The 25,264-nt window shown below is 35.3% G+C and overlaps 1 protein-coding gene and 1 non-coding gene across 5 annotated transcripts in view; one reads left to right on the top strand and one right to left on the bottom strand.

Annotated features, from left to right (window-relative positions):
* STAG1 (STAG1 cohesin complex component) overlaps positions 1-25,264 on the bottom strand; it is a 404,176-nt gene that overhangs the window by 217,289 nt on the left and 161,623 nt on the right. For all 4 annotated transcript variants that reach the window (XM_025913742.2, XM_086674339.1, XM_086674341.1 and 1 more), the window contains one exon: positions 9,884-9,980. In XM_025913742.2, the coding sequence (XP_025769527.1) occupies positions 9,884-9,980 (97 nt within the window). The remainder of the gene's footprint in view (positions 1-9,883; positions 9,981-25,264) is intronic.
* LOC112850529 (U6 spliceosomal RNA) lies at positions 14,986-15,092 on the top strand. The gene has a single exon (XR_003222653.1). It is a non-coding gene; the product is annotated as a U6 spliceosomal RNA (small nuclear RNA).

Raw genomic sequence — 25,264 nt, forward strand, 5'->3', positions numbered from 1 at the left:
CTCAGTAAATATAAGCAGACTGAGATCATATCAAGCATCTTTTCCAACCACAACACTATGAAACTAATGATCAATTATAAACCAAAAACTTGAAAAAACCCACAAATACATGGAGGCTAAAGAACATTGTACTAAACAACCAATGCATCAATAAAGATCAAACAATACATCAGAAAATACCCGAGTCAAATGAAAATGGAAACACAGCAGTTCAAAAATATTTGGGACCCAACAAAGTCAGTTGTAAAAGGAAGTTTATAGTGATACAAACCTACCTCAAGAAACAAAATAAAAGCTCAAATAAACAAATGTAACTTCACACCTAAAGGAAACACAAAAAGAAAAACAAAGCATAAAGTCAGTAAAAAGAAGGAAATAATGACGAGAGTGGAAAAAATTACTGAGTAAAGAAAAGATCAAACTAAGATCTGATTCTTTTCAAAGAATCAAGTAAATTGATAAATTTTAAGTCACACTATAAAAGAAAGAGAAAGGACTTAAAAAAATCAGAGATGAAAGACAAATTACAACCAACACCATAGAAATACAAAGGATAAGAGACTCCCACAAAAAATTAAACACCAACAAACTGGACAACCTAGAAGCAATGGATAAATTCCTACAAACAATCTTTCAAGAATGACTCAGGAAGAAAAAAGAAAATCTGGACAGATTACCTGTAATGAAACCAAATGAGTAGCCAAAAACTCCTAACAAACCAAAATCCAGAATCAGATGGCTTCAGAGGTGAACTCCACTAAACCTCTTAAAAAGAGTTAATATCTGAGGCACCTGGGTGGCTCAGTTGGTTAAGTATCCCTGATTTCAGCTCAGGTCATGATATCTCACAGTTGATGGGTTGATTCCCACATTGGGCTCTGGGCTGACATCTCAGAGCCTGGAGCTTGCTTCAGATTCTGTGTCTCCCTCTCTCTCTGCCCCCTCCCCTGCTCCTTCTCTCTCTCCCTCTCTCTCACAAATAGATAAACATTAAAAAAAATTTAAACACTCAATACCTATCCTTCAGAAACTATTCCAAAATATTCAAATGGAAAAAATGTTTCTAAATTCATTCTCCAAGACCAGGATTACAAATATACCAAAAGCAGACAAAGACACTAAAGAAAATGGCAGGCCAATATCCTTGATGGAAATATATGCAAAAATCCTAAACAAAACATTAGTGAACTGAATAAAACAATATATTAAAGGCCCATTAACTATAATCAAGTGGAATTTATTTCATGGATGCAAGCATGGCTCAATATCTGCAATCTGCAATCAATCAACCCATGTAATAGACCACATTAACAAAATAAAACATAAACATAAAACAGTGTGCCTAGGTGGCTTAGTTGGTTGAGCGTCCAACTCTTGATTTCAACGCAGGTCATGATCCCAGGGTCATGGGATCAAGCACAGAGCCTGCTTAATTAAGATTCTCTCTCTCTCCCTCTTCTCCTCTCCCTGGCTCACCTCTCTAAAAAAAATAAATAAAAATAAAAAATAAAGGATAAAAATCCTATGATCATCTCAAGAGATGCAGAAATAGCATTTGGCAAAATTCAACATGCATTCATGATAAAAACTCTGAACAGGATAGAGAAGAAACACATTTCAACATACTAAAGGCGATATACAACAAATTGGTTAACATCACAATGGTCAAACAGCTAAAAGCTTTTTCTTCAAGATCAGGAAATAAACAAAGATGTCCATGCTCACCATCTTTATTCATTATAGACTAGAAGTCAAAGTCACAGCAATCAGGCAAGAAAAAGAAAGAAAATTCATCCAAATTGGTAAGGATGGAGTTAAACTGTCAGTATCTGCAGATGACATGACACTATATATAAAAGATCCTAAAGACTCCACCAAGAAACTATTAGACCTAATAAACAAATTCAGTAAAATAGCAGGATAAAAAATTAATATGAAGAAATCTGTTATGTTTGTATATACTAGTAAGTAACTAGCAAAAAGAAAAATTTGTAACTGCATCAAAAAGGACAAAATACCTAGGAATAAATTTAACTAAAGAGGTGAAAGACCTATATTCTGAAACTATTAAGATATTGATAAAGGAAACTGAAGACAACACAAATAAATGAAAAGTTATGCCATGCTCAATGACTGAAAGAAGTAATACTGTTAAAATGTCTATACTACCCAAAGCAATACACAGATCCTACACAATCCCTACCAAAATACAAACAGCATTTTTTTACAGAACTAGAAGAAATAATCTCAAATTCAAATGGAACCACAAATGACCCCAAATAGTCAAAGAAACTTAAGAAAGAGGAACAAAGCTGGAGGTAACACACTTCTGGATTTCAAACTATATTACAAAGCTATAATAATCAAAACAGTATTGTAATGGCACAAAAACAGACACATAGATCAATATAATAGAGTCCATTATAATCTCATATATATACGGTCAATTAATCTCTGACAAAGGAAGGAAGAATATACAACAGTGAAAAGACAGTCTTCAATAAATGATGCAGGGAAAACTGGGCAGCTACACATAAAAGAATAGAACTGGACCACTTTCTTATACCATATACAAAAATAAACTCAAAATGGAGTAAGGACCTAAATGTAATACCTGAAAACATAAAAGTCCTAAAAGAAAACATAGGCAGTAAACCTCTGAACAGTCTTATCAGTATTTTTTGGGTTCTACCTCCTCAAGAAAGGGCAACAAAGGGCATAATAAACAACTGGGACTATATCAAACTAAAATTCATTTGCCCAGTGAAGCAAACCATCAATAAAACAAAAAGGTAACCCACCAAATAGGAGAAAATATTTGCAATCATGGTCCTTTGGATTAATGTCCAAAATACATAAAGAACTCATAAAATTCAACTCCCAAGGAACAAATAATCAGATTTTAAAATGCGGAGACGGGGGGCCAGGTGGCTCAGTTGGTTGAGTGTCCAACTCTTGGCTGAGTGTCCAATTCTTGATTTCAGCTCAGGTCGTGATCCCAGGGTCGTGGGAATGAGCCAAACATCAGCTCCATGCTGAATGGGGAGCCTGCCTGAGATTCTCTCTCTTCTCCTCTGCCCCTCTCCCCTGCTTGCACTCTCTCTCTCAAAATAATCAATCAATCAATATTTTAAAAATGGGCAGAGAACCTAAATAGAATTTTTCCTAATAATACATAAAGATGACCAAAAGACACATAAAAAGAGGATCAACATCACAAATCACCAGGGAAATGCAAATCAGAACCACAATGAGATATTACATCACACCAGTCAGAAGGGCGAGTATTAAAAAGACCAGAAATAAAAACTGCTGGCAAAAATGTGGAGAAAAGGGAACCCCTTTGCATTGTTAGTGAAAATACAAATTGGTAAGCCACTAAGGAAAACAATGTGGAGGTTCCTCAAAAGATTAATGATAGAAATATCTTATTATCCAATAATTCTACTTCCAGGTATTCACCTGAAGAAAATGAAAATATTAATTTGAAAAGATATGTGCTTGCCTATGTTTACTGCAGCATTATTTACAATAGCCAAGACACAGAAGCAACCTAAATGTCCATCGACAGATGAATGGATAAAGAAAAAAATGTGTGTATGTACACACGTGCAATAGAATATTACTCAGCCATAAAAAAGAATGAAATTTTGCCATCAGCATGGTAAATGGATGGAAATCCATTATGACAGGGATAGACCTAGAGGGTATAATGTTATATGAAACAAGTCAGACAAGGAGAGATACCACATTTTCACATATACATGGACCCTAAAAAACTAATCAAATGAACAAAGAAAATAGAAATAGCCTCACAAATACAGAGAACTGATGGTTGCCAGAGGGGTGGAGGAAGGAAGTGGGGGAATGGGTGAAATAGGTGAAGGGGATTAACAGATAAAAATTTCCAGTTATAAAATAAGCCACAGGAATGTAAAGTACAGCATAGAAAATACAGTCAATAATATTGTAATAACTTTGTATAGGTGAGAGATGGGAACTATACTTATTGAGGTGAACAGTGCATAATGTATGTAAATATGAAGCCATTATGTTGTTATACCTGAAACTAGTACAATATTATATGTCAACTACACTTCAATTTAAAAGAAGGGATTTCAAATTTAAGTATCATCCTTTCACCCCAGTTCCCTCTAGGCTTTCCACTTCATCTATATATATACACACACCCTGCAGGTAGCCAGTCAATATTCTTTTTTGCCTTTCCTCTGTTTCTTTTTGCTCAAAAGAAAAGATACACGTTTATATTCCATTTTTCCCTTCCCAAGAAAGTTGCATTCTTTAGACACTCTTTGGCACTTTGTATTTCATCCTTAAAAATGTATCCTGAGAGTCTCCCTGCATCAGTCCAGAGATCTTCGTCATTCTTTTTGACAATTTACTTAGTCACTCTCCTATATATGAGCATTTAGGTTGTTTCCAATATTTTGAAAGGACAAATAATAATGTACTGAGTAACCCTGTGCATTTATTTTCTTAATTCTAGAGTTATATCTTCATGGCAAATTTACATTAGTAGGGTGGCTGGATAAAAAACAAATGTAGTTTTGATAGATATTGCCAAATCTCTTTCTATCAGAGATGTATCAATTTTTATTCCAGGAAGCAGTATAACAGTGACTATTTTCTAACAGCCTAACCAAACTGTCATTGTAATTTTTAAAGTTACCAACCTGAGAGGTGAAAAATAACATCTCAGTGTAGATGTAATTTGCCATTCTCTTCTTTCATATGTTTTCAGATATACTTACTAAAATTTCATTAGTACTTGGGTATATTTCTGGATTTTTATTATATTCCACTGATGCGAAAACAGTGTGCTTTCTTTGTTAATCACAACAAGAAAAGATCTTCCTAGGAGCACCTGGGTGGCCCAGTCAGTTACGTATCTGACTCGATTTAGGTTTAGGTCATATCTCACAGTTTGAGGGATTGAGCCCCACACTAGGCTCTGCACTGACAGAGCAGAGCCTGCTTGAGATTCTCTCTTTCCCCTGTCTCTGCCTCTACCTTGCTCGTGCAAGTGTACACACACATGCTCTCACTCTCTCTTAAAAATAAACATTTAAGGAAGCACCTGGGTGGCTTAGAAGGTTAAGCATCTGACTATTAGTTTAGGCTCAGGTCAAGATCTCACATTTTGTGAGTTCAAGCCCTGTGTCAGGCTCCATGCTGACACTGCAGAGCCTGCTTGGGATTCTCCCTCCCTCTCTCTCTCTGTCCATTTCCTGCTCACATGCGTGCAAGCTCTCTCTCTCTCAAAATAAACTAAAAAAGGTTAAAAAATAAACATTTAGAAATGAGAAAAGATTGTTCTGTGACTCATAGCAAAATATTTTAAAATCCATTTTTTTAAGATGCCTCTTCAGAAACTAAGAGGACACCAGAAAAGAAAATTGGCAAAGGACAGAAACAGAAAATTCAAAGAAAAAGTAATAGAAATAGCTCTCAAGCCTCACTCAGATGAGAAATACAAGTTAAAACCATCCATATAAAAAATTACCCAAGATCAACAACCTAATTAAAAGGCTGAAATTATAAAACCACAGATCTTCCTTCACTTATTATGGGGTTACATCCTGATAAACTCATCATATGTAAGTTGAAACTATTGTTAAGTCAATAATGTACTTACTATATCCAAACCACCAAATATCACAGCCTACCTTAAATGTGCTCAGAACACTTCATTAGCCTACAGACGGGCAAAATCACCTAAGACAAAGTCTATTTTATAATATAGTGTTGAATTTCCCATGTAATTTATTGAATACTGTACAGAAAGTGAAAAGCAGAATGATTGTAGAGGTAAAGAATGGCTGTAAGTGTATTGGTTGTTTACCCTCATTATTGTGGGGCTAACTGGGAGGTATGGGTCAGTGTTTCTGCCCAGGATCAGGAGAGAGTATCCTATTATGTATCTCTAAGGCAAGAAAAAGGTCAAAATTAAAAATTAAAAGTACAGTTTCTATTAAATACATATTATTTTACACCATCATAAAGTTAAAAAATCATAAGTTGAACCATAATAAGTTGGGGACTGTCTGTATTTGAAAAATATATAGGGATAAATCTTCATGCCCTTTTATTTAGCAATGGACTCTTAGATTTGACATTACAAGCATGAGTAAAAATAAATAATAGATAAAATGAACTAAATTAAAATTTAAATGTTTTAAGTATGAAAGGACAGCCTTCAGAAAGTGAAAAGACAAGCTACAGAATGGGAAGGAAATTGTTCCAAGTTATATATCCGATAAGGGTTTAGTATTCAGAATATATACAGAACTCTTACAATGCACAACAAAAAAGAAACCATCTAAGTTAGAAATGAACACAGGGCTTGAAAACACATTTCTTTAAAGAAGACATATAATGGCCAAAAAGCACATGAAAATATGTTCAAGATCATTGATGAGATACCAATGAGATACCACGTCACACCCACTAGGACAGTTAAAATTTAAAAATTAGAAAATACCAAGAGTTGGCGAGGAAGTAGAGAAAAGGGAATCCTAGTACACTCCTGGTGGGAATGTAAACTAGCGCAGCCACTAAGGAAAACAGTATGGAGAGGATGTGAAGAAGTAAGAGTTTTCATACATTTTTTTGAGGAATATAAAATGTTGTAGATGCTGTAGAAAATAATTTGATGGTTCCCTAAAAAGAAAAAGCAGAATCACCATATGATCTGGCAACCCCCAAGTACTCAAAAAGAATTTGTTCATAAATCTTTATAGGAGTAGTATTCATAATAGCCAAATGGTAGAAATAACCCAAATGTCCACTAACAGATAAATTAAAAAATTGTGATCTACACTACCAAGTTATTCTGCCATAAAAAGGAATGAATTATAGATACATGCGACTACCTCGATAAACCTCGAAGGCATTATGGCTAAGTGAAAGAAATCAGACACAAAAGGTCATATATTGGACAACTACTTTAATATAAAATGACCCAAACAGTCAAATCTACAGGAACAGAAAGCAGATTAGTATTTGCCAAGCATTAAAGGAGGGAGGACAGACGAATGGGGAATGATTACTTAATGAATATGAAGTATCCTCCTACAATACTAGAGAGTGATGAAAAAGTTGCAATACTAGAGAGAAGTGATGAAAAAGTTGCGATACTAGAGAGAAGTAGTTCAACATTGTAAACATGCTAAAAGATACTGAACTGTACAATTTAAGATGGTTAATTGTGGTGCCCCCAGGTGTCTCAGTTGGTTAAGCGTCTGACTCTTGGTTTTGGCTCAGGTCATGATCCCACAGTTGAGGAGTTCTACCCCTGCATCAGGCTCTGTGCTGATTGCAGAGCCTGCTTGGGATTCTCTATCTTTCCTTCTTTCTCTGCCTCTCTCTCTCAAAATAAGTAAATAAGCTTAAAATTTTTTTTTCATTAAATGGTTAATTATAAGAATAAAAATAAAACTAGATCAACAAAATGGTTGATTGTATATTAAGTGAATTTCAACTCAATTAAAAAAAATCACACTGGTACATCATTTTTCAATCATTTATAAGACCAACTCCAAAATTTGATAAGAACATTTTGTTGAAAAAACTGAAAGGAAACAAACATTCTCATGTATTACTAATGGGAATAAAAATGGGTACAATCCTAGAGCAGGAGTTTGGCAATATCGAACAAAATTTACAAATATATTTTCCCACAGACATCCTTCCACAAAGAGCAAATAAGGTATACACAACATAACTCATTACAGTACTGTTTGTAATAGAAGAAGACTACAAATAATGAAAGGGCCTGTTAATAGAAGACCAGTTAAACTAAATTATCATACATAAAAGGAGTGCTATGATCCTGGATTGAAAAAGCTCCCAATATACCACTATCCTTTGTGTAAGAGTAGTGGGGAAGGAAAGAATATATATTCCTACTTACATGTATGGAAATTAGATAAATAATGCAGACAGACAGGCAGACAGATGATATACAACAAAATAGTTAAAAGCAGTTAACTCTGGAGTAGATGGGAAGGCAGGAAATGGTAAAGACTTTTTGCTTCATATCTTTTAAAGCTTTTTGGTTTTTTGATTCCTGGGAATTACAAAAGGAAAAAATTCAGAGACTACCAACTGTTTTAAAACCAAAACCAAAACCAGCGTGCCTGGGTGGCTCACTCAGTTAATCGACCACTTCTTCCTTTCAGCTCAGGTCATGATCTTGCATGGTGGGACTCAGCCCCACATCTGGCTCTGTGCTGAGCATGGAGCCTGCTTGGGATTCTCTCTCTTCCTCTCTCTCTGCCCCTCCCCCACCCATGCTCTCTTGATCTCTCAAAATAAATAAATTTTTAAATCAAAACACAATCCAACAGAACACTTCCATAGATGAGATAGTTCACTTAAAGTATGTCACTCGTGCTTTGACTTACCAATTTTAAGACTGCAAAATTAACAGTCTTTTCCCTCCCAACAGCATAATCTCCTGCCACTCTTCATCAACTTCAATGCTCTAAGATTCAGGTTCAAACTCTATGTCCAAGAGAGTACCCTGCTTTCTTGTCTTGAGGCATTTATACCCAATCTGTTAACTTTGGCCTTTCTTGGCCCTCTTAACTTTCTTTTACACAGTCTCAGTCTCACCACAGAGATTTTCCTCTAAGATGCACTTTTCTTACAAATACTCCCACATTCACACATACATAGAGATACAAAGCCTAGGCTAGATAAGAAGCCCTTCCTTGGTATTCCCACAGTATCCTGTCCTTAGGGACACAGACTCCAGATTGAGACAAGCCTGACTCCGAAACTTGAGTATGGCACTTAAACTAACTGTATGATGTCCAAAAATTTCTATAAAATCATATCTGCCTGATAGAACTGTTAACCAATATGTTAAATGAGTTAATGTATGTAAAGCACAGAGCATGACACATTAAATTGTCATTAAATAGTAACCAGTGTTATTACTCTTTAGGTGGCACTGAGCACTTTATACTAACTACTGGAATAATTTCCCTCTTTGCTCCTTGTAATAAAGCCTCCTTTGAAAACTATACATACTCTAATACTGACTGGGGCAGAGACTATCTTCACAACATTAGGTATATTCTGGAACAGTGCTTAGTACAAGATAGAGGTGTTCTGTAAACATTTGATAAACAACTTGTGTCAATACTGTGAGTGACAAATAAAAATAAGAAAGTCTTCAAGAAATCAACTGAATCAGTGATCTCAATAAAAGATCACTGTACTTTCTGCACTAGAAAGCAAAGAATGCTGATTCCCAATCCCCCCTCTCATGTAACACAGCATAATCTGTTAGGATTTATCTATTCTTGAGAAGAAAAATATCAGTTATCTATTAATACAATAAAAATAAAATTACATTTTATTTTAAAAAACTATCTATAGATATCAAACAGATGATAAACTTAAGAAACCAGATTCTGGTGCTTATGTTACCTTAAGCAAATTATTTAAGGTCCACGTACTTAATCTATGCAATGAGGACCAATATACATACTGACAAGAAAAAAAATAATGAATACTAGGAACTACCAAAATTCCTAATACAAAGCACAAACAGAAATACTATCAATCAGTAAATATTAATTATAAAAATTTATGATATAAAAAGTCAATTCAAATTCTTCAAATGAATTTTAGATTTCCTTGAAAATGTCATAAAATTTTATAGATCTGTTCTTTCGTAGCAAAACTGAACCAAAAAAAATGAAACAGCTTTAAATAACAATAATTTTCTTTATGAGAAAAAGATCAGCACATTGTACTAGGATGGATTATATATAATGAATGAAAGGTGAAATAATTTGACACTGCTGGACTGACAGACTCAATGTACATTATTTATTCCATCATTATGTACCTCGACATCCTGAACACTGGATAAAAAAGTTGATCAAATCCAGAAGTGCGATGTCCCTGTCTTGTTTATATGATTCAATCCAGTCATCCACCACAGACTGTAGGAAAAAAATACATAAAAATGAAAACTCAAAAAAATTTGTATTACAACCAATAAATTTTTTAAAGTTTGTGATTTTATCTGTGTGTGGTCTATTTAAAATACTTACCCGAAATCATTTCTCTGTAGCCAAATAAAAGTAAAGATTCCTTTATTTTTCAAGAAAATTAAAAGATGAGTTACTAGGTTTCAAAAACTTGTTTAAACTGGAACACAATACAAAACTGACTAGTTCAATAATTATTAAGCAACTATAGATACCAATATTCAAACCACATTGTGAAAATACAAAAGCTAAACTAAATACACTTACACATAGAAACTGTTCATATATCAAAAAACCTATTTCATTAGTAGTGCATAAAAAGAATACACACCTTATATAAAATGCATTTTTGTCAGGAATGAAAAAATGAGTTAATATTAGGAAATCAAATAATTCAATTATAAAGGAGAAAAAATTAAATGAAATTACTAGATCTCAAAATGGTATGTGACAAATAAGTACAGCCACCAAGCTTAATACACAACTTCCAGAAAAAGTAAAGTTAGATGAAATATATACAAACAAGATACAAAGACTAAAATATATTTATTGTTGAAATGCTCAAGACATTTCAACTCAAAATGGAACAAGGCAAGGATGTATCCTTAATTATTTGACACAGGTTTTAAGTTTTTAGTAAAACCAAAAATTAGTTAAATGATAAAGAGAATTCTCCCTTTCCAAAAGTTGGAAAAATACCTAATAGTCTCTAGTAAAGGGACTCAAAAGATTCCTACCGGAAAAAAACTGATTAAGACAGATGACAAAAGATAAATGTGCAAAATAACTTTTAGATATTGCAAATGTATAAGAAACATAAATGGATGAGCAATCTGTTCACACCTAATTATAAATTCAAGAAAGGTATGTTGATGAGGAAAATTATTAAACTAGAGGATATAGGAAATCACCTAAATAAGTTTTATGTATTGAGTTAAAATTAAAAAAACGCTTCGAGTTCTATCAATAAAGTCTTTCCAGATTGTTAGCCAATTTAATGTGATTCCATGAAGCCTACTTGTAGGCTACATTGTTTGAGGTTTGTTTGGGTGGAGGAAGGATATTATAGAAAACGTATGAAAATAATTTTAAATACTTTTAAAATCAATTTTTACTTTTGTATGTAAGTACAGTTATACACAGTAAGATATAGGAAACTTAAGTTACACCTTGATGAAATTTTACAAATATATACACATCTGTGTAATCATAACCAGTATGAAAATATAAAACCTTTCCAAAACTGAAATGGCTCCCTAATGCTCTCTTCTAATCAGTAACCATTCCAAGCCCAGAGGGTTTAACCACTATTCCTTAACAGTGGACATGTTTTTGAAACTCATATAAATAGTATTATCTTTTATGTCTGACTTCTTTCAATCAAAGTTGTATCAGCTGTTATGTGTACCACTACTTCCTTTTTTTGAATTTCCAGATAGCATCTGATTATTTAACATACCACAATTTATTACCCATTGAACTGGTAAAGGACATGACTGCTCTTTCCATTTTAAAGCTATCATGAATAAAATTGCTGTAAATATGACTGTACACATATTTTGATGGACATCAACCCTTGTTTCTGTTGTATATATACCCAGTAGCCAAAGTATTAACACATGGAACACATGTATGTAGATAGTTAATAGACGATGCCAATGTTCTAAAACAGGTGTATTAAATTATACATCCACCAACAATCTATGAGATCTACCAATGTATGAGACTGGGTGTTCCACATCCTCATCAATACTATGTATTATCAGTCCTATTAATTTAACCATTCTGATTGAGCACATACCTTCTTTAACAACCTCTTCTAGTGAAGAGCAACCACATTCCCTTCTTCCATGTGAAAAGAGAGAACTTTTTTTTTTAATTTTTTTCAATTAATTTATTTTTTTAATTTATTTTTTAATGTTTATTTATTTTTGAGAGACAGAGAGAGACAGAGTGTGAGTGGGGGAGGAGCAGAGAGAGAGGGAGACACAGAATCCAAAGCAGGCTCCAGGCTCTGAGCTGTCAGCACAGAGCCTGTTGTGGGGCTCGAACTCACAGACTGTGAGATCATGACCTGAGCCAAAGTCCGCACTCAACCAACTGAGCCACCCAGGTGCCCCAAGAGAGAACTTTTTAAAACTGCTCATGAACACTATGTATCTCTACTTCTTCATATTGATGTCTGGGAGGATTTACTTTAAAAGTAAACAGAAAATTAGAAAGAATACATGGTTGTAGAAGAGGGTTAAAAAAAAACTAAAAAAAAAAAAAAGAAAGGATATCATAGTATCTGTTGAAAGTTAAGCTCGGCAGAATAATGTGTCAAGGACATGATTGACTAAGAATGGTGGTGAAGACAAAGAATGGATAAAGCAGGTCAAATGATTTTTAAATCGATGACCCAAGCAGAAATGCTTTCTGAACAAAGTAAGGAAGTATGGCACAAAGCTAAAGAGGAACCATTTCTCCACTTCTACATGGGGCCCAGCATTGTGAAAACACTCTGAAGATGGTGAGTACATTTTCTTCAATTCCCAAAGTGAAAGTGTCAATTTATAATCCCACCAGTTATATGTGAGGAGCCCAGAAACATTCTGAATAAAACTAGTGAACAGGGAATTGCATAAATACCAAAATTTAACACAAAGACACTGAAAACAATATAGACTGAAAATAACACAGAACTAGAAAAGTAATGTAAGAAAATAGAGTGCAGAAATAAATCCAGGTATATTATATATAGAACTTAAGCTGTGACAAAGAGGATACTTAAGTTTTTGAGGGAAAAGGTGGTAAATTTAATAAATGATTCTTGTGTAATTGGTTATTCATCTTAAAGGACAAAAATTATACCTTTTAAAAGAGTGGGGTGGAGGCAAAAGAATCTAAAGAACTGAACTCCAGAGAGATAAATCCTTCTTGGATTGGCAGACACTGGTGATTGTTAGAGGCACTGCCAAGTATGGGCATAGGTGAGTGGATTATACAGTATTTCATAATATACAAGGCCTTGGGCTGTGAGACAGGATAAAACAGAAAACTTATATAAGGCACCTCAAAATTAAATTACGGGAATCTTCAATAGAGAAAAATTTTTAAGTAGCCATAGGGTAAGGATAAGGGGACCAAAGGATAAGAATATGGTACACATCTCATCAAAAAGAATGAAAGCCAGGGGATTAAGGAAAGACATATTTAAAGTGCTGACAGAAAAAAAACTGCCCATCAGTTGGCAAAAAAACCTAGCTTCCTTCCCTATGATCCCACAAAGATCAACAACTGGACAGCAATACACAAACAGTCCCAGGAGACCACTAGAGTCCACACAGAATGTTTTAACAATACGTTAAAATAATCACAGAAGAGAAGGAAGGCAACTTCATCTTGCCTGCACAATCCCATCCCCCAACCTAACACAGTTCAAAATGCTCAGAAGAAATCTCCCAGCCACCTGAGTGGCTCAGTCGGTTAAGCGTCCAACTTTAGCTTAGATCATGATCTCATGGCTCATGAGTTCAAGCCTCACATCAGATTCTGTGCTGACAGCTCAGAGCCTGGAGCCTGCTTCAGATTCTTGCCTCATTCTCTCATAGATGTACTGAGCCAGCTATGAACAATGAATAAAAGCAGAAGCTATTAATAGCAGACAAGCACCAGGAGCCATCATGGTTCACAGAGACCTGCTCTGCAGACAAACTCAGTATATTTCACAAGTGACAAAGCCAAAGGCTAGCACAGCCACTGTGGACTCCCACAGATATTGCCAGCTTCCCACCCTTGGGTAGTTTTGTTAGCTGAAACCAGCTGCATGAGTCCTTTTCTAAAACCTTCCCCTGCCACCACCAGATCTGTACCACAGCCATGCAGGATTTCTATGGCTGCATAAGTATAAGAAGCCAGTCACCTAAGTCCTTCCTAAGCCACACAGGAGCCAAGGGGCTGCACATGCAGCCAACTTGAGCTTCTACAGCTAGATGAGTATAAGACACCAGCCTAGTGCACCCCCCATCTCTGAACACTGTTGCCCATGCTCAGAGCTAGCCCCTCTAGCTGTGAACCACTGTCCTAACACCCATCACTGACCTGCACTGCAGCATGCACGCACAAGGTGGGGGAAACATACAGCCACTGGTGAATATACAGAAAGCCATGAAACCCTGCAGCTCATATCAGGTCCTGCCTTCTGTCACTGTCCAGTACCACCTTGCCCACCTGTACCTAGCTCCTCCAGGCTGCATATCTATACTCCCTCACTCAAGCTCCCTTCCATGGTCTCCACTGCAGAGTGCATGCCTGGAGGGAGAGTGTGCAACCACAGGAGGGGCATTGTCAACCAGGGTCTCCACAGTTGCCAGGGAGCCCATAACTGGCTTTAGGCCTTTCTACCTGCACTGATACTCACCACTAAAACTGTGTCTGAGACAGGTCTCCTCCACCACATAGATACCTGAAGCTGCCCACCACAGCTCAGTGTGTGCACACCACTGGCTCTGGCTACCACCACTGCTTGCTTTGGTCCCTAGCTACCAAACCTGGAAGTGTTGCTTAGGACCCCAACAGCTCTCACAGGCACTGCAGATCTTTCACAGTGCTCACCAAAGATCAATCGGTTCAATGCAGAGGAACCTGGTGGCCTGAGCATGAAAGACATCGTGCCTTCCTGAACCCAGTGCCACCATACGCCAGATTTCTCACCCTACAACACTAGACCCAGGGTCAGTGCATGATTAAGTGTGCCTTCACACAAAGGTGAAAGGTTCCCCATATGGAAATGCCTCTTTCGTCTGGAAGAGGTAACTGCTTCTTCAAATACATAGACATGAAAACATGATTCTTCATGATTATGAAGAATCAGGAAAATATGTCTCCACCAAAGGAATACCGTATACCTCTAGTAACTGGCCCAAAAAAATGCATATCCAGAAAATGCTGAATAAAGAACTCAAAACAGTTTCTCATGCTCACTGCTGCAGCACATACACTAAAACTGGAACGATACAGAAAAGATTAGCATGGCCCTTGTGCAAGGATGACATGCAAACTCATAACACGTTCCATATTAAAAAAAAAATTCTATAGCTAGTCAGAAAGCTACAAGAGAACACAGATAAGCAATTAATATCAGAAAAAAATATATAATAACAAAATGAGAAGTTCAACAAAGAAAGAAAACATAAGAAAGCACAGAACAGAAATTCTAGACCTGAAGAATACAATGACTATAATGAAGCATTCGATAGACAGTTTCAACAGTGAGCTTGAAGAAGCTAAAGGGAAAATCAGTAAGCTACAACACAGATCAAGTAGAATTATCTAAATGCAGGAGCAAAGAGAACAGTGAAAAGGAATGAAGGAAGCTTATGGGAATTATGGCATACTGACAAAAGAAATAACATATGCATCACTGGAGTCCCAAAGAGAAATGAGAGAAGGAAAATGTAGAAAGCTGGTTTTAAAAAATAATGGGTCAAATTATTTTTTAAGTTCTCTTTTGATTTCTTTTGACACATCTGATTGTTCAATAGCATGTTGTTTAATCTCCACATATTTATGAATTTTCCAGTTTTCTTTGTGTAACTAATTTCTAGTAATTCACACTACTGTGGACATAAAATATATAACTTGGTATAATTTTGATTCTTATTAAGACTTGTTTTCTGGACTAACATATGATCTTGGAAAATAGTTCTATGTGACTTGAGAAGAATGTATATTCTGTTCTTTCAGACATAATGTCCTGCAAATCTGTTAGGACCATTTGGTCTAACCTGTCATTTAAGGTTTCCTTATTGATTTTCTGAATAAATGATTTGTGAATTGATATAAGTGGAGTATTAAAGCCCCCACTAATACTGTATTGCTGAACATTTCTCCCTTTAGGTTTCTTAATATTTTCTTTACATCTTTAGGTGTTTCTATGTTGGGGGCACAAATATTTACAAATGCTAGATCTTCTTACTGGATTAACTCCTTCATCATTATGTAACATGACTCAATGTCTCTTATTATAATCTTTATTATAAAATCCATTTTGACAGGTATAGTTATAGCTAATCCACCTTTCTTTTAGTTTCCATTAGCATGGGATACCTTTTTCCATCCCTTTGATTTGTGGCCCTGTGTGTCCTTGTATCTAAGGTAAGTCTCTTACAGCAACAAGTAGATGGGTCTTTTTTTTTTTTTTTTTTAAATCCATTCAGCCACTCCTTGTCTTTTGATTGGCAAATTTATCATTTACATTTAAAGTAATTACTGAGGGGCGCCTGGGTGGCGCAGTCAGTTAAGCGTCCAACTTCAGCCAGGTCACGATCTCGCGGTCCGTGAGTTCGAGCCCCGCATCAGGCTCTGGGCTGATGGCTCAGAGCCTGGAGCCTGTTTCCGATTCTGTGTCTCCCTCTCTCTCTGCCCCTCGCCCGTTCATGCTCTGTCTCTCTCTGTCCCAAAAATAAATAAACGTTGGAAAAAAAAAAAATTAAAAAAAAAATAATAAAGTAATTACTGATAAGTATGGGCTAATTGCATTTTGTTAGTGGTTTTCTAGCTATCTTTGTAGTTCTTCTCTATTCCTTTCTTCTTCCCTTGAGACACAGGAAAATGGAAAGGTAACACCAAAATGTATGGGATGCAACAAAAGCAGTTCTCCAACGTTTTTTTTTTTTTTTTTTTTTTTTTTAATTTATTTTTGGGACAGAGAGAGACAGAGCATGAACGGGGGAGGGGCAGAGAGAGAGGGAGACACAGAATCGGAACCAGGCTCCAGGCTCCGAGCCATCAGCCCAGAGCCTGACGCGGGGCTCAAACTCACGGACCGCGAGATCGTGACCTGGCTGAAGTCGGACGCTTAACCGACTGCGCCACCCAGGCGCCCCAACAAAAGCAGTTCTAAGAGGGAAGTTTTCAGTGATAAATACTTACACCAAGAAACAAGAAAAACCTCAAATAAGCAAACTAACTTTACACCTAAAGGAACCAGAAAAAAAAAAAAAAAAAGAACAAATAAAGCCCCAAAATTAGAAGAAAAGGAAATAACAAAGATTAGAGCTGAAATAAAGACTAAAAAGATAACACAAAAGATCAGTGAAACTAAGAGCTGCTTCTCTGAAAAGATAAACAAAATTGACAAACCTTTAGTTACTCATCTAGAAGAAAAGAAAGATGACTCAAAATCAGAAATAAAAGGAGATGTTATAACTGATACCATAGAAATAAAAGGATTATAAGATATTACTATGAACAATTATATGCTAACAAATTGAACAACCTGGAAGAAATGGATAAATTCTTAGGAAAGAAACCTCCCAGATAGAACCATGATCTAACAGATAATCTGAACAGACCACTTACTAGTAAAGGAGACTGAATAAGTAATCAAAAGCATCCTAAAAAACTGGTCCAGGACCAGTCAGCTTCACTGGTGAATTCTAGCAAACATTCAAAGAAGAATTAATATAAATCCTTTCTAATAGAAGAGGAGGGAACTTTTCCAAACTTACTTATAAGGTGAACATTACCCTGATACCAAAACATGACAATAATGCCAAAAGAAAATAAAATTACAGGCCAATATCCCTCAATCCCTCATGAACATAGATGCAAACTGACTAAGAAAATATGAGCAAACTGAATTTAACAATATATCAAAAATACCATACACAATGATTAAGTCGAGTTTATTTCAGGGATGCGAAGATGGTTGAACATTCACAAATTGTCAATGTGGTATGCCATATGAACAAAATGAAGAATGGAAATCCTATGATTTTCTCAACAGATGCAGAAAAAGCATTTGAAAAAATTCAACATCCATTTATAATAAAAACTATCAACAAAGCAGGACAAAGGAAATGTACCTCAACATAATAAAAGCCATATATGACAAGCCCACAGCTAATAACATACTAAATGGTAAAAAGATGAAAGCTTTTCCTCTAAGATCATGAACAAGACAAGGATGCCCACTATCATCACTTTTATTCAATACAGTAGGGGAGGTCCTAGCCAGACCAATTAGGCAAGAAAAAGAAGTAAAAGGCATACAAATCAGTAAGGAAGAAAGAAGTAAAACTTTCACTATTTGCAGTTAATATATACAGAAAACCTTAAAGACTGCATCAGAAAATTGTTAAAACTAATAAACTCAGTAAGGTTGTAGTATATAAAATCAATATGCAAAAATCTGTTGGTTTTATACACTAATAATGAACAATCAGAAAAAGAAATTAAGAAAATAATCCCATTTATAATTATATCAAAAAAAAATATGTATAAAAAAATAATGGCAAAGAACTTCTCAAACATGGTAGATATCTGGACATCCAAGTTCATGAAGCTAAAAATTCATCTCAAAATTTCAACTGAAAAGTCTTCTCCAAGTCACATAATAATAAAAGTGTCTAAAACTGTAGAGAGAGAAGTTTAAAATAGCAAGAGAAAAAAGTAATTCTCTCATAAAACAAAACCCCAATAAGGCTATCAGCTGATTTCTCAGCAGAGATCTTACAGGCCAGGACAAACTATAATGATATATTCAAAGTGCTAACAAGAAACTGTCAACCAAGAATACTTTACCTAACAAAACTGTCCTTCAAAACTGAAGGTGAAATAAAGCCCTTTCCTAAACAAAAGTTGAAAGAATTCATCACCACTAAACCTATATTACAAGAAATGCTGAAAAGAGATCTCTGAGCTGAAACAAAAGGACACTAATTAGTAACATGAAAACATGTGGCAATATACAACACACTATAAAGGTAAGGAGATAGTTAGATTCAAACCCCTTAATATTGTAATAGGATAGAGTGTTGACTATTTTAGTATAAAGATTAAAGGACAAAAATATTAAAAATAGCTATAGTTTTAAATTTAATGAATACACATAAAAATGCAAATGTGACATAAAAAACAAACATAAAACAGAGGGATCTTGTAGAGATATCTGCACTCTAATGTACACCGCACCATTTTTCACAGTGGCCAAAATATGTAAACAACCTAAGTGCCCATCAACAGATGAATGAATAAGGAAAATGTGGTATCTAAACAACAATAAACAAAAACAAACAAAAAACAAAAATGGAAAATGTGGTTATCTATACACTGGAATACTTTTCAGCCAAGACAAAGAAGGAAATCCTGTCACTTGTGACAACCCAGATGAACCTTCAAGTCATAATGCTAAGTGAAATAAGTCACAGAGAGAAAAATATACACTGTCTGATATCACTTATTCCATAGGAATCTAAAAAAAAGCCAAACAGAAAAACAGACATAGAGTGGTGGTTACAAAGGACTGGGAAATAGAGAAAATGGGAAGGAATCAGTCAAAGGATACAAACTTCCAATTAGAAGATTAACAAGTTCGGAGGCAACATAGAGAATGGTGATTATAGCTAGTAATACTGTATTCTATAATCTTAAATGTTCTCACCACAAAAAAATAACTGGAAATAATACAAGGGAATGGGGGTGTTAGCTAAACTATAGTAGTAATCTTTTGTAATATTCAAATATATCAAGTCACAATGTTGTACATCAATTGTATCTCAATAAAGTAAGGAAAAAAGGAAAAAAATGCAGAATTTTTTACCTAGCAAAAAATATCTTTCAAATAAAAGCAAAATAAAACCTTCTCAGACTAACAAAACTAAAAACCAAGCAAATGGACTGAACATTCCCTCTAAAAAACAGAGACCACCCAGACTGTATAAAATGACCTAATCACATATATCTACAAGACACACTTTAAATATAGAAACACAGACAGGTTATACTGAAAGAATGAAAAAATATATATCCTGCAAACTTTAACTATAAAAAAGCTGTTACAACCATTTTTATATCACAGTAGAAACCAAGACAAGGATTAGTATAAGTATTAAAAGACAGATTTTATAATAATAAAGTGGTAAATTCATCATGATGATATAACAGCTCTGAAGTTTTATACACCAAATAAAAAGATTCTTAAAATACATAAAACAAAAACTGAACTTAAAAGAAATATGCAAATTCATAATCATGTTTCATATTTTAAATATATCTCTCAGTAACTGTTAGAATGAACATAAAAATAGTAAATATATAGAAGATTTGAAAAGCACTAATAATATATCTATAAAACACAACACGAACAATTGTAGAATACATATTGTCTTTAAATACATTTTTGAACACTTACCAAAAGACCAAAGAGCAAGTCTCTATGAGTTTTTAAGGACTAAAAAAATACAGAGCACATACTTTGACCATAATGGATTTAAGTAAGACATCAGTCTTACTGATGTCACAGTAAGAACACATCTAAAATATCCTCAAATGTTTGGTAATTAAAAAATGTTCTGAGCTGAATGATAATGAAACACATTATCAAAATTTGTAGAATGCAGCTAAAACAATGCTTAGTGGGAAATATACAGCTTCAAATACTTACAAAAGAGAGGTCTAATTCAATGATTTAAGCTTCCACCTTAAGAAACTATTACATTTTCTTATATAAGTTGTCCTCATTTAGGGAGTAGGGAAAGATAAGCAGTATAATTTCAAGATTCTCAGGAAGAATACTTCATTTTCTTTTTTTCTAAATAATCTCTATGCAGACCCAACATGGAGCTGGAACTTACAACCCTGAGATCAAGAGTCCCGTGCTCCCCATTCCCCATGTCCCTCCTCTGAAAAAAAAATTTTTGGGGCGCCTGGGTGGCGCAGTCGGTTGAGTGTCCGACTTCAGCCAGGTCACGATCTCGCGGTCTGTGGGTTCGAGCCCTGCGTCGGGCTCTGGGCTGATGGTTCAGAGCCTGGAGCCTGTTTCCGATTCTGTGTCTCCCTCTCTCTCTCTGCCCCTCCCCTGTTCACGCTCTGTCTCTCTCTGTCCCAAAAATAAATAAAAACGTTGAAAAAAAAAATTTTTTTTTAAATAAAAAAAAAAAAATTTTTTAAAAAGGAGTCACATGCTCTACCAGCTGAGTCAGCCAGACACCCCACAATGATAATATACCTACAATCTCTCAAAGAGAAGGTCTAGACAGAATATCTATATTACTAGTTATAGCTACACAATCATTCCAGCACCCAAGCTGACAGATGCTCTGTTATTCTGTATAAGAGGCTTCCAAGGTTGACCCTGAGAAATCAGTATCTAGCTGATGGAAAACAAAAACACAGAAAAGCATGGCAAATGTTTATAATTCAGGCTTAGCAGTCATACATATCACATTGGGTAATACTTCATTGGCAAGAACTTGTTAACTAGCCACATTGCAAAGGAAGGGGAGTGGAGACACTGAGTCTCCATTTGCCAATACCCTCCTTGAACTTATTCCACTATGAAAAGGGAAAAATAAAACTTTGGTAAGTGGACAGTAACGTCTGCCAAAAGCTGCCCCTCTGGCTACAAATATTCATATGCAGGCTTCTTCCTTCATAGAAAAAATACTTGCATGAATACTGCAGTACTATTTACTGGAGCAAAACAGCTTAGCAATCTATCTACAAAGGAATGTTTCACTAAATTATGATATATACATACAGTAAAATGAAATATAACTATTAATACAAATGAGCTATACCAATGGTAGCACTAATTCCATAAAAGGTTGTTTATGACATACTAAGTGAAAAAAGAAATATATATGATTCTACATTTAAAACAATATCACATACACATACATATAAAGTAACATGGAAAAAGGTATGAAAAAATTCAAACTGTGACACTGATAGGCTTGCCCTCACTTCATTCCAAAACGTTCAAGTCTGAGACTTTACTATAAAGAAAATCTCTAAGAACTTAGCCACATATTCTCATGAAAACCATACGCAGCATTTGAATCACAGATTACAGTAAAATGAGAAAAATAATTACATTTGCTGTAACAGTTTTCTCATATTCTATTAGAGAAGAGTATAATAAATAATTTTAGGCAGTTAGAAAAATAACATTCTAAAAACTGGGAAAGAACTAAAGAGAAAACAACAAAAACAAATCAGGGTTTCAAAGAGAAAATACAAATATGTGGCACAGAATAAGTCAATGTTGTAGTTAAAAATGAGTTTTAAATTTTCTTCTAAGGTTTTAATAAGCTAAACCTAAAGGAAAGCTCAATCAATTCAATCTGGATCTCTACACAGTACAGTGAGTGCATATTCTTCAAACTCTAGTAGATAAATGTAGTTCTTTCAACAGGCTATTTGATAAGACCTTGGTTAAGCAGACAAGGACACAAAGAATTAGTATTCTATACTCTTGCTTAAGAGTAAATTCATTTGCTTTGGAGAAACAAAAGCAGATGGCACAGATAACATGCTACATTGTAAACTAAAGGCCCTAACTAGAAATCTTAAATAAATAACTGTATAATAATTACTATTTCAATGATTTTTTTCCATGTAGCTTTTAGCAATATGGAGTATATGCTTTCCATAAATGTAAATGTAAATACTGCACAGGCAGACTACAGTTATTACTCCAGGAGACTAGACTGTTATTTTACCCTCAGGTATAAGCTAAAATGTTCAGGTTTTCAGAGCTCTCCAAAGACTGTTTTTTTTCTGTTGTTGACTCTTTTTTGTTTTGGTTTTTTGTTGTTGTTGTTTTGGTTTTTTAAGTTAACACTTCAAGGGAAAAACGGATTGATCCTCCACATGTAACGCTATTTCTTTCATTCCCACTCCTTTTCCTCCCATATTAACTAACTGCAGTGTCTGGCCAATGTGATCCCATCACTGCCTTTCTACTTAACTATATTATTGCATAAATTAAGAAAAATTTGATTTTAAGCTCAGGTAAATGCTGTGACCCTTGAAGTGGCAGGACAGATTTTATTCCATAGTTAGGAAAGGAATCACAGGTTACAACAGCATTTCAATACCATTTTTCAGACAAATAAACATAATGTCCCATACACAGCAAATTTCATACTTCCACTTGATACTAGTTTTGTCTTTTGTTTTATATTATCTGATTTGAAACAGAAAGACATTATCAACAAGTATACTTTTCACTTTAATTTGGTAACCTACCTAGGTTTAAGCCTGAGTACTGTAATAGTGTATCTAAATAAAATGGTACAGGAATGGCACATAAAAATTAAAATAACACATTAAGTATCATTGCTCTTAATGTCAAGATTTTATAATTTCTCTCCAGTTCATAACATGTCTTTACATTTGTGATATTTATCTTGCAGAAGCTCTCATCTGAGAAATTTTGGCAAATAAAGGCCTGAATATAAGTTGATGCACTCTCCCTCTCCATCACACTTCCATTCAGGACAGAACTGCTAGGGCAAGCAAGGTAGCAAAGCCTTCAGGGTGCAAGCAAGTCTATGGATCCTTTTAGGGGTTGTCAGAGAAAAGTAACAGCACAAAATTAAGTTACTTTTTGAGCTAAACATGAGATCAGTAGATACCGGCCCAAAGGGTTTCAGGAAAAAAAAACCTAGAAAGATTGCAACTTCTTGTTCCTTCAAAAACTGGAGGCTTTAGAGATTACTTAATCTTCCTTGGGACAGTAGAAACCCTGTGGTATATGGTCCTAGGAGGGCCTCCTATAAACTCTTGGCCTCAGGGGCATCTAGATGACTCAGTCCACCGAGTCCACTGAAACCACTCTTGGCTTCGGCTCAGGTCATGATCTCACAGTTTGTGGGATCAAGCCCTGTGTCAGGCTCTGCACTGTCAGCGCAGAGCCTGTTTGGGATTCTCTCCTCTCTCTCTGCCCCTCTCCCTGCTCACTCTCTCTCTTAAAATAAATAAATAAACATTAAAAAAAATAAATTATTGGCCTCAGAAGAACCGCAAGGGATCACTATAATAAGATGAGTTACCTCCTAGTCTTAAGGCTGGGAAAGTACTATCCAATTAGCAGAACTGTTGTTTAATGTGATACTCATAGGAATGAAGACTATGACAGTATTTATATGTGAATTTGTGCCAAAGGAGGGATCCTAATAATTTGACGTAACCACCCAAACTGAAAAAGCCTTAAGAAGTCAAAGCAAAGGGCACCTGGGTGGATCAGTCAGTTGACTGCCAGACTCTTGATAGCAGCTGAGGTTATGGGGCTGAGCCCCCTGTGGGACTGGCTTCATGCTGAGCTTGGAGCCTGCTTGGGATTCTCTCTGTGAAATATTCTCTCTCTACTGGTGCTCTCTGTGTCTCTCTCTCTCTCTCTCCCAAAATAAATATTTAAAAAAAATAGAAGTCAAAGCAAAATAATATGCCTAAAAGACTTACCAAACACGAAGGAGAAAAAAAACATTATACTAGGTATATTTGAAACAGATGGAAACTTTAAAGAGCAGAAAGAACGTTCTAAAAGTTAAAAAAAAAATCAAATTTAAATACTCATCAGCTGAATGAAAGAATAATCACTGGAGGAACCTGGCTGGCTCAAATCAGTACAGCATGTGACTCTTAGTCTCAGGGTTGTGAGTTTCAAGCCCCACATTGGGCATGGAGCCTACTTAAAAAAGAAAAAAAAAAGAAGAAAAGGAAAAATGAATTTAATGGAAAATGAATTTAGTGTCCTAGAAGTTCAGTGGGGGGAAAAGTCTCAACATAAAAGAAAAATACACAAAAGGAATTCACAAGGAAAGGAGTAAAATACTTGGCAAACGTATATAGGAGATCTAACATATATAAGTGTTTAAGAAGGAAAGACAAGGAAGAAACACAATTAAGCTGATCATTTTAAGAGGAAAATCTACCTTATCAATAAAAGATTTAAATCTGAACATTAACATGGCTTATCTAGTTTCTGTCAGAATTAATGGGAAAATGACACATATAAGCATAGGTAAAATTTATGAATTCCAAGGAAAAAGATAAAATCTTACAAATATCAGCACCAATAATTAATCACAACATATACAAATTCTACCTCCACATAGAGCATCCATCTACATTCAATGCCTCTCTTTTAAGATATGCAAATAGGGGCGCCTGGGTGGCTCAGTCGGTTGGGCTTCCGACTTCGGCTCAGGTCATGATCTTGCGGTTTGTGGGTTCAGGCCCCACGTCAGGCTCTGTGCTGACAGCTCAGAGCCTGGAGCCTGTTTCGGATTCTGTGTTTCCCCCTCTCTCTCTGACCCTCCCCCATTCATGTTCTGTCTCTGTCTCAAAAATAAATAAACGTTAAAAAAAAAAAAGATATGCAAATAGCTGCTACCACCAGACACTTGAGGAAAACCAATTTATTGTGCCTCAGCACCAAAATTACCCCAGCAGTATCTGCTCTG

Source organism: Puma concolor, chromosome C2, assembly GCF_028749965.1.
Source record: "Puma concolor isolate L17-30 chromosome C2, mPumCon1.1.hap2, whole genome shotgun sequence".
NCBI classification, from domain to species: Eukaryota; Metazoa; Chordata; class Mammalia; order Carnivora; family Felidae; genus Puma; species Puma concolor.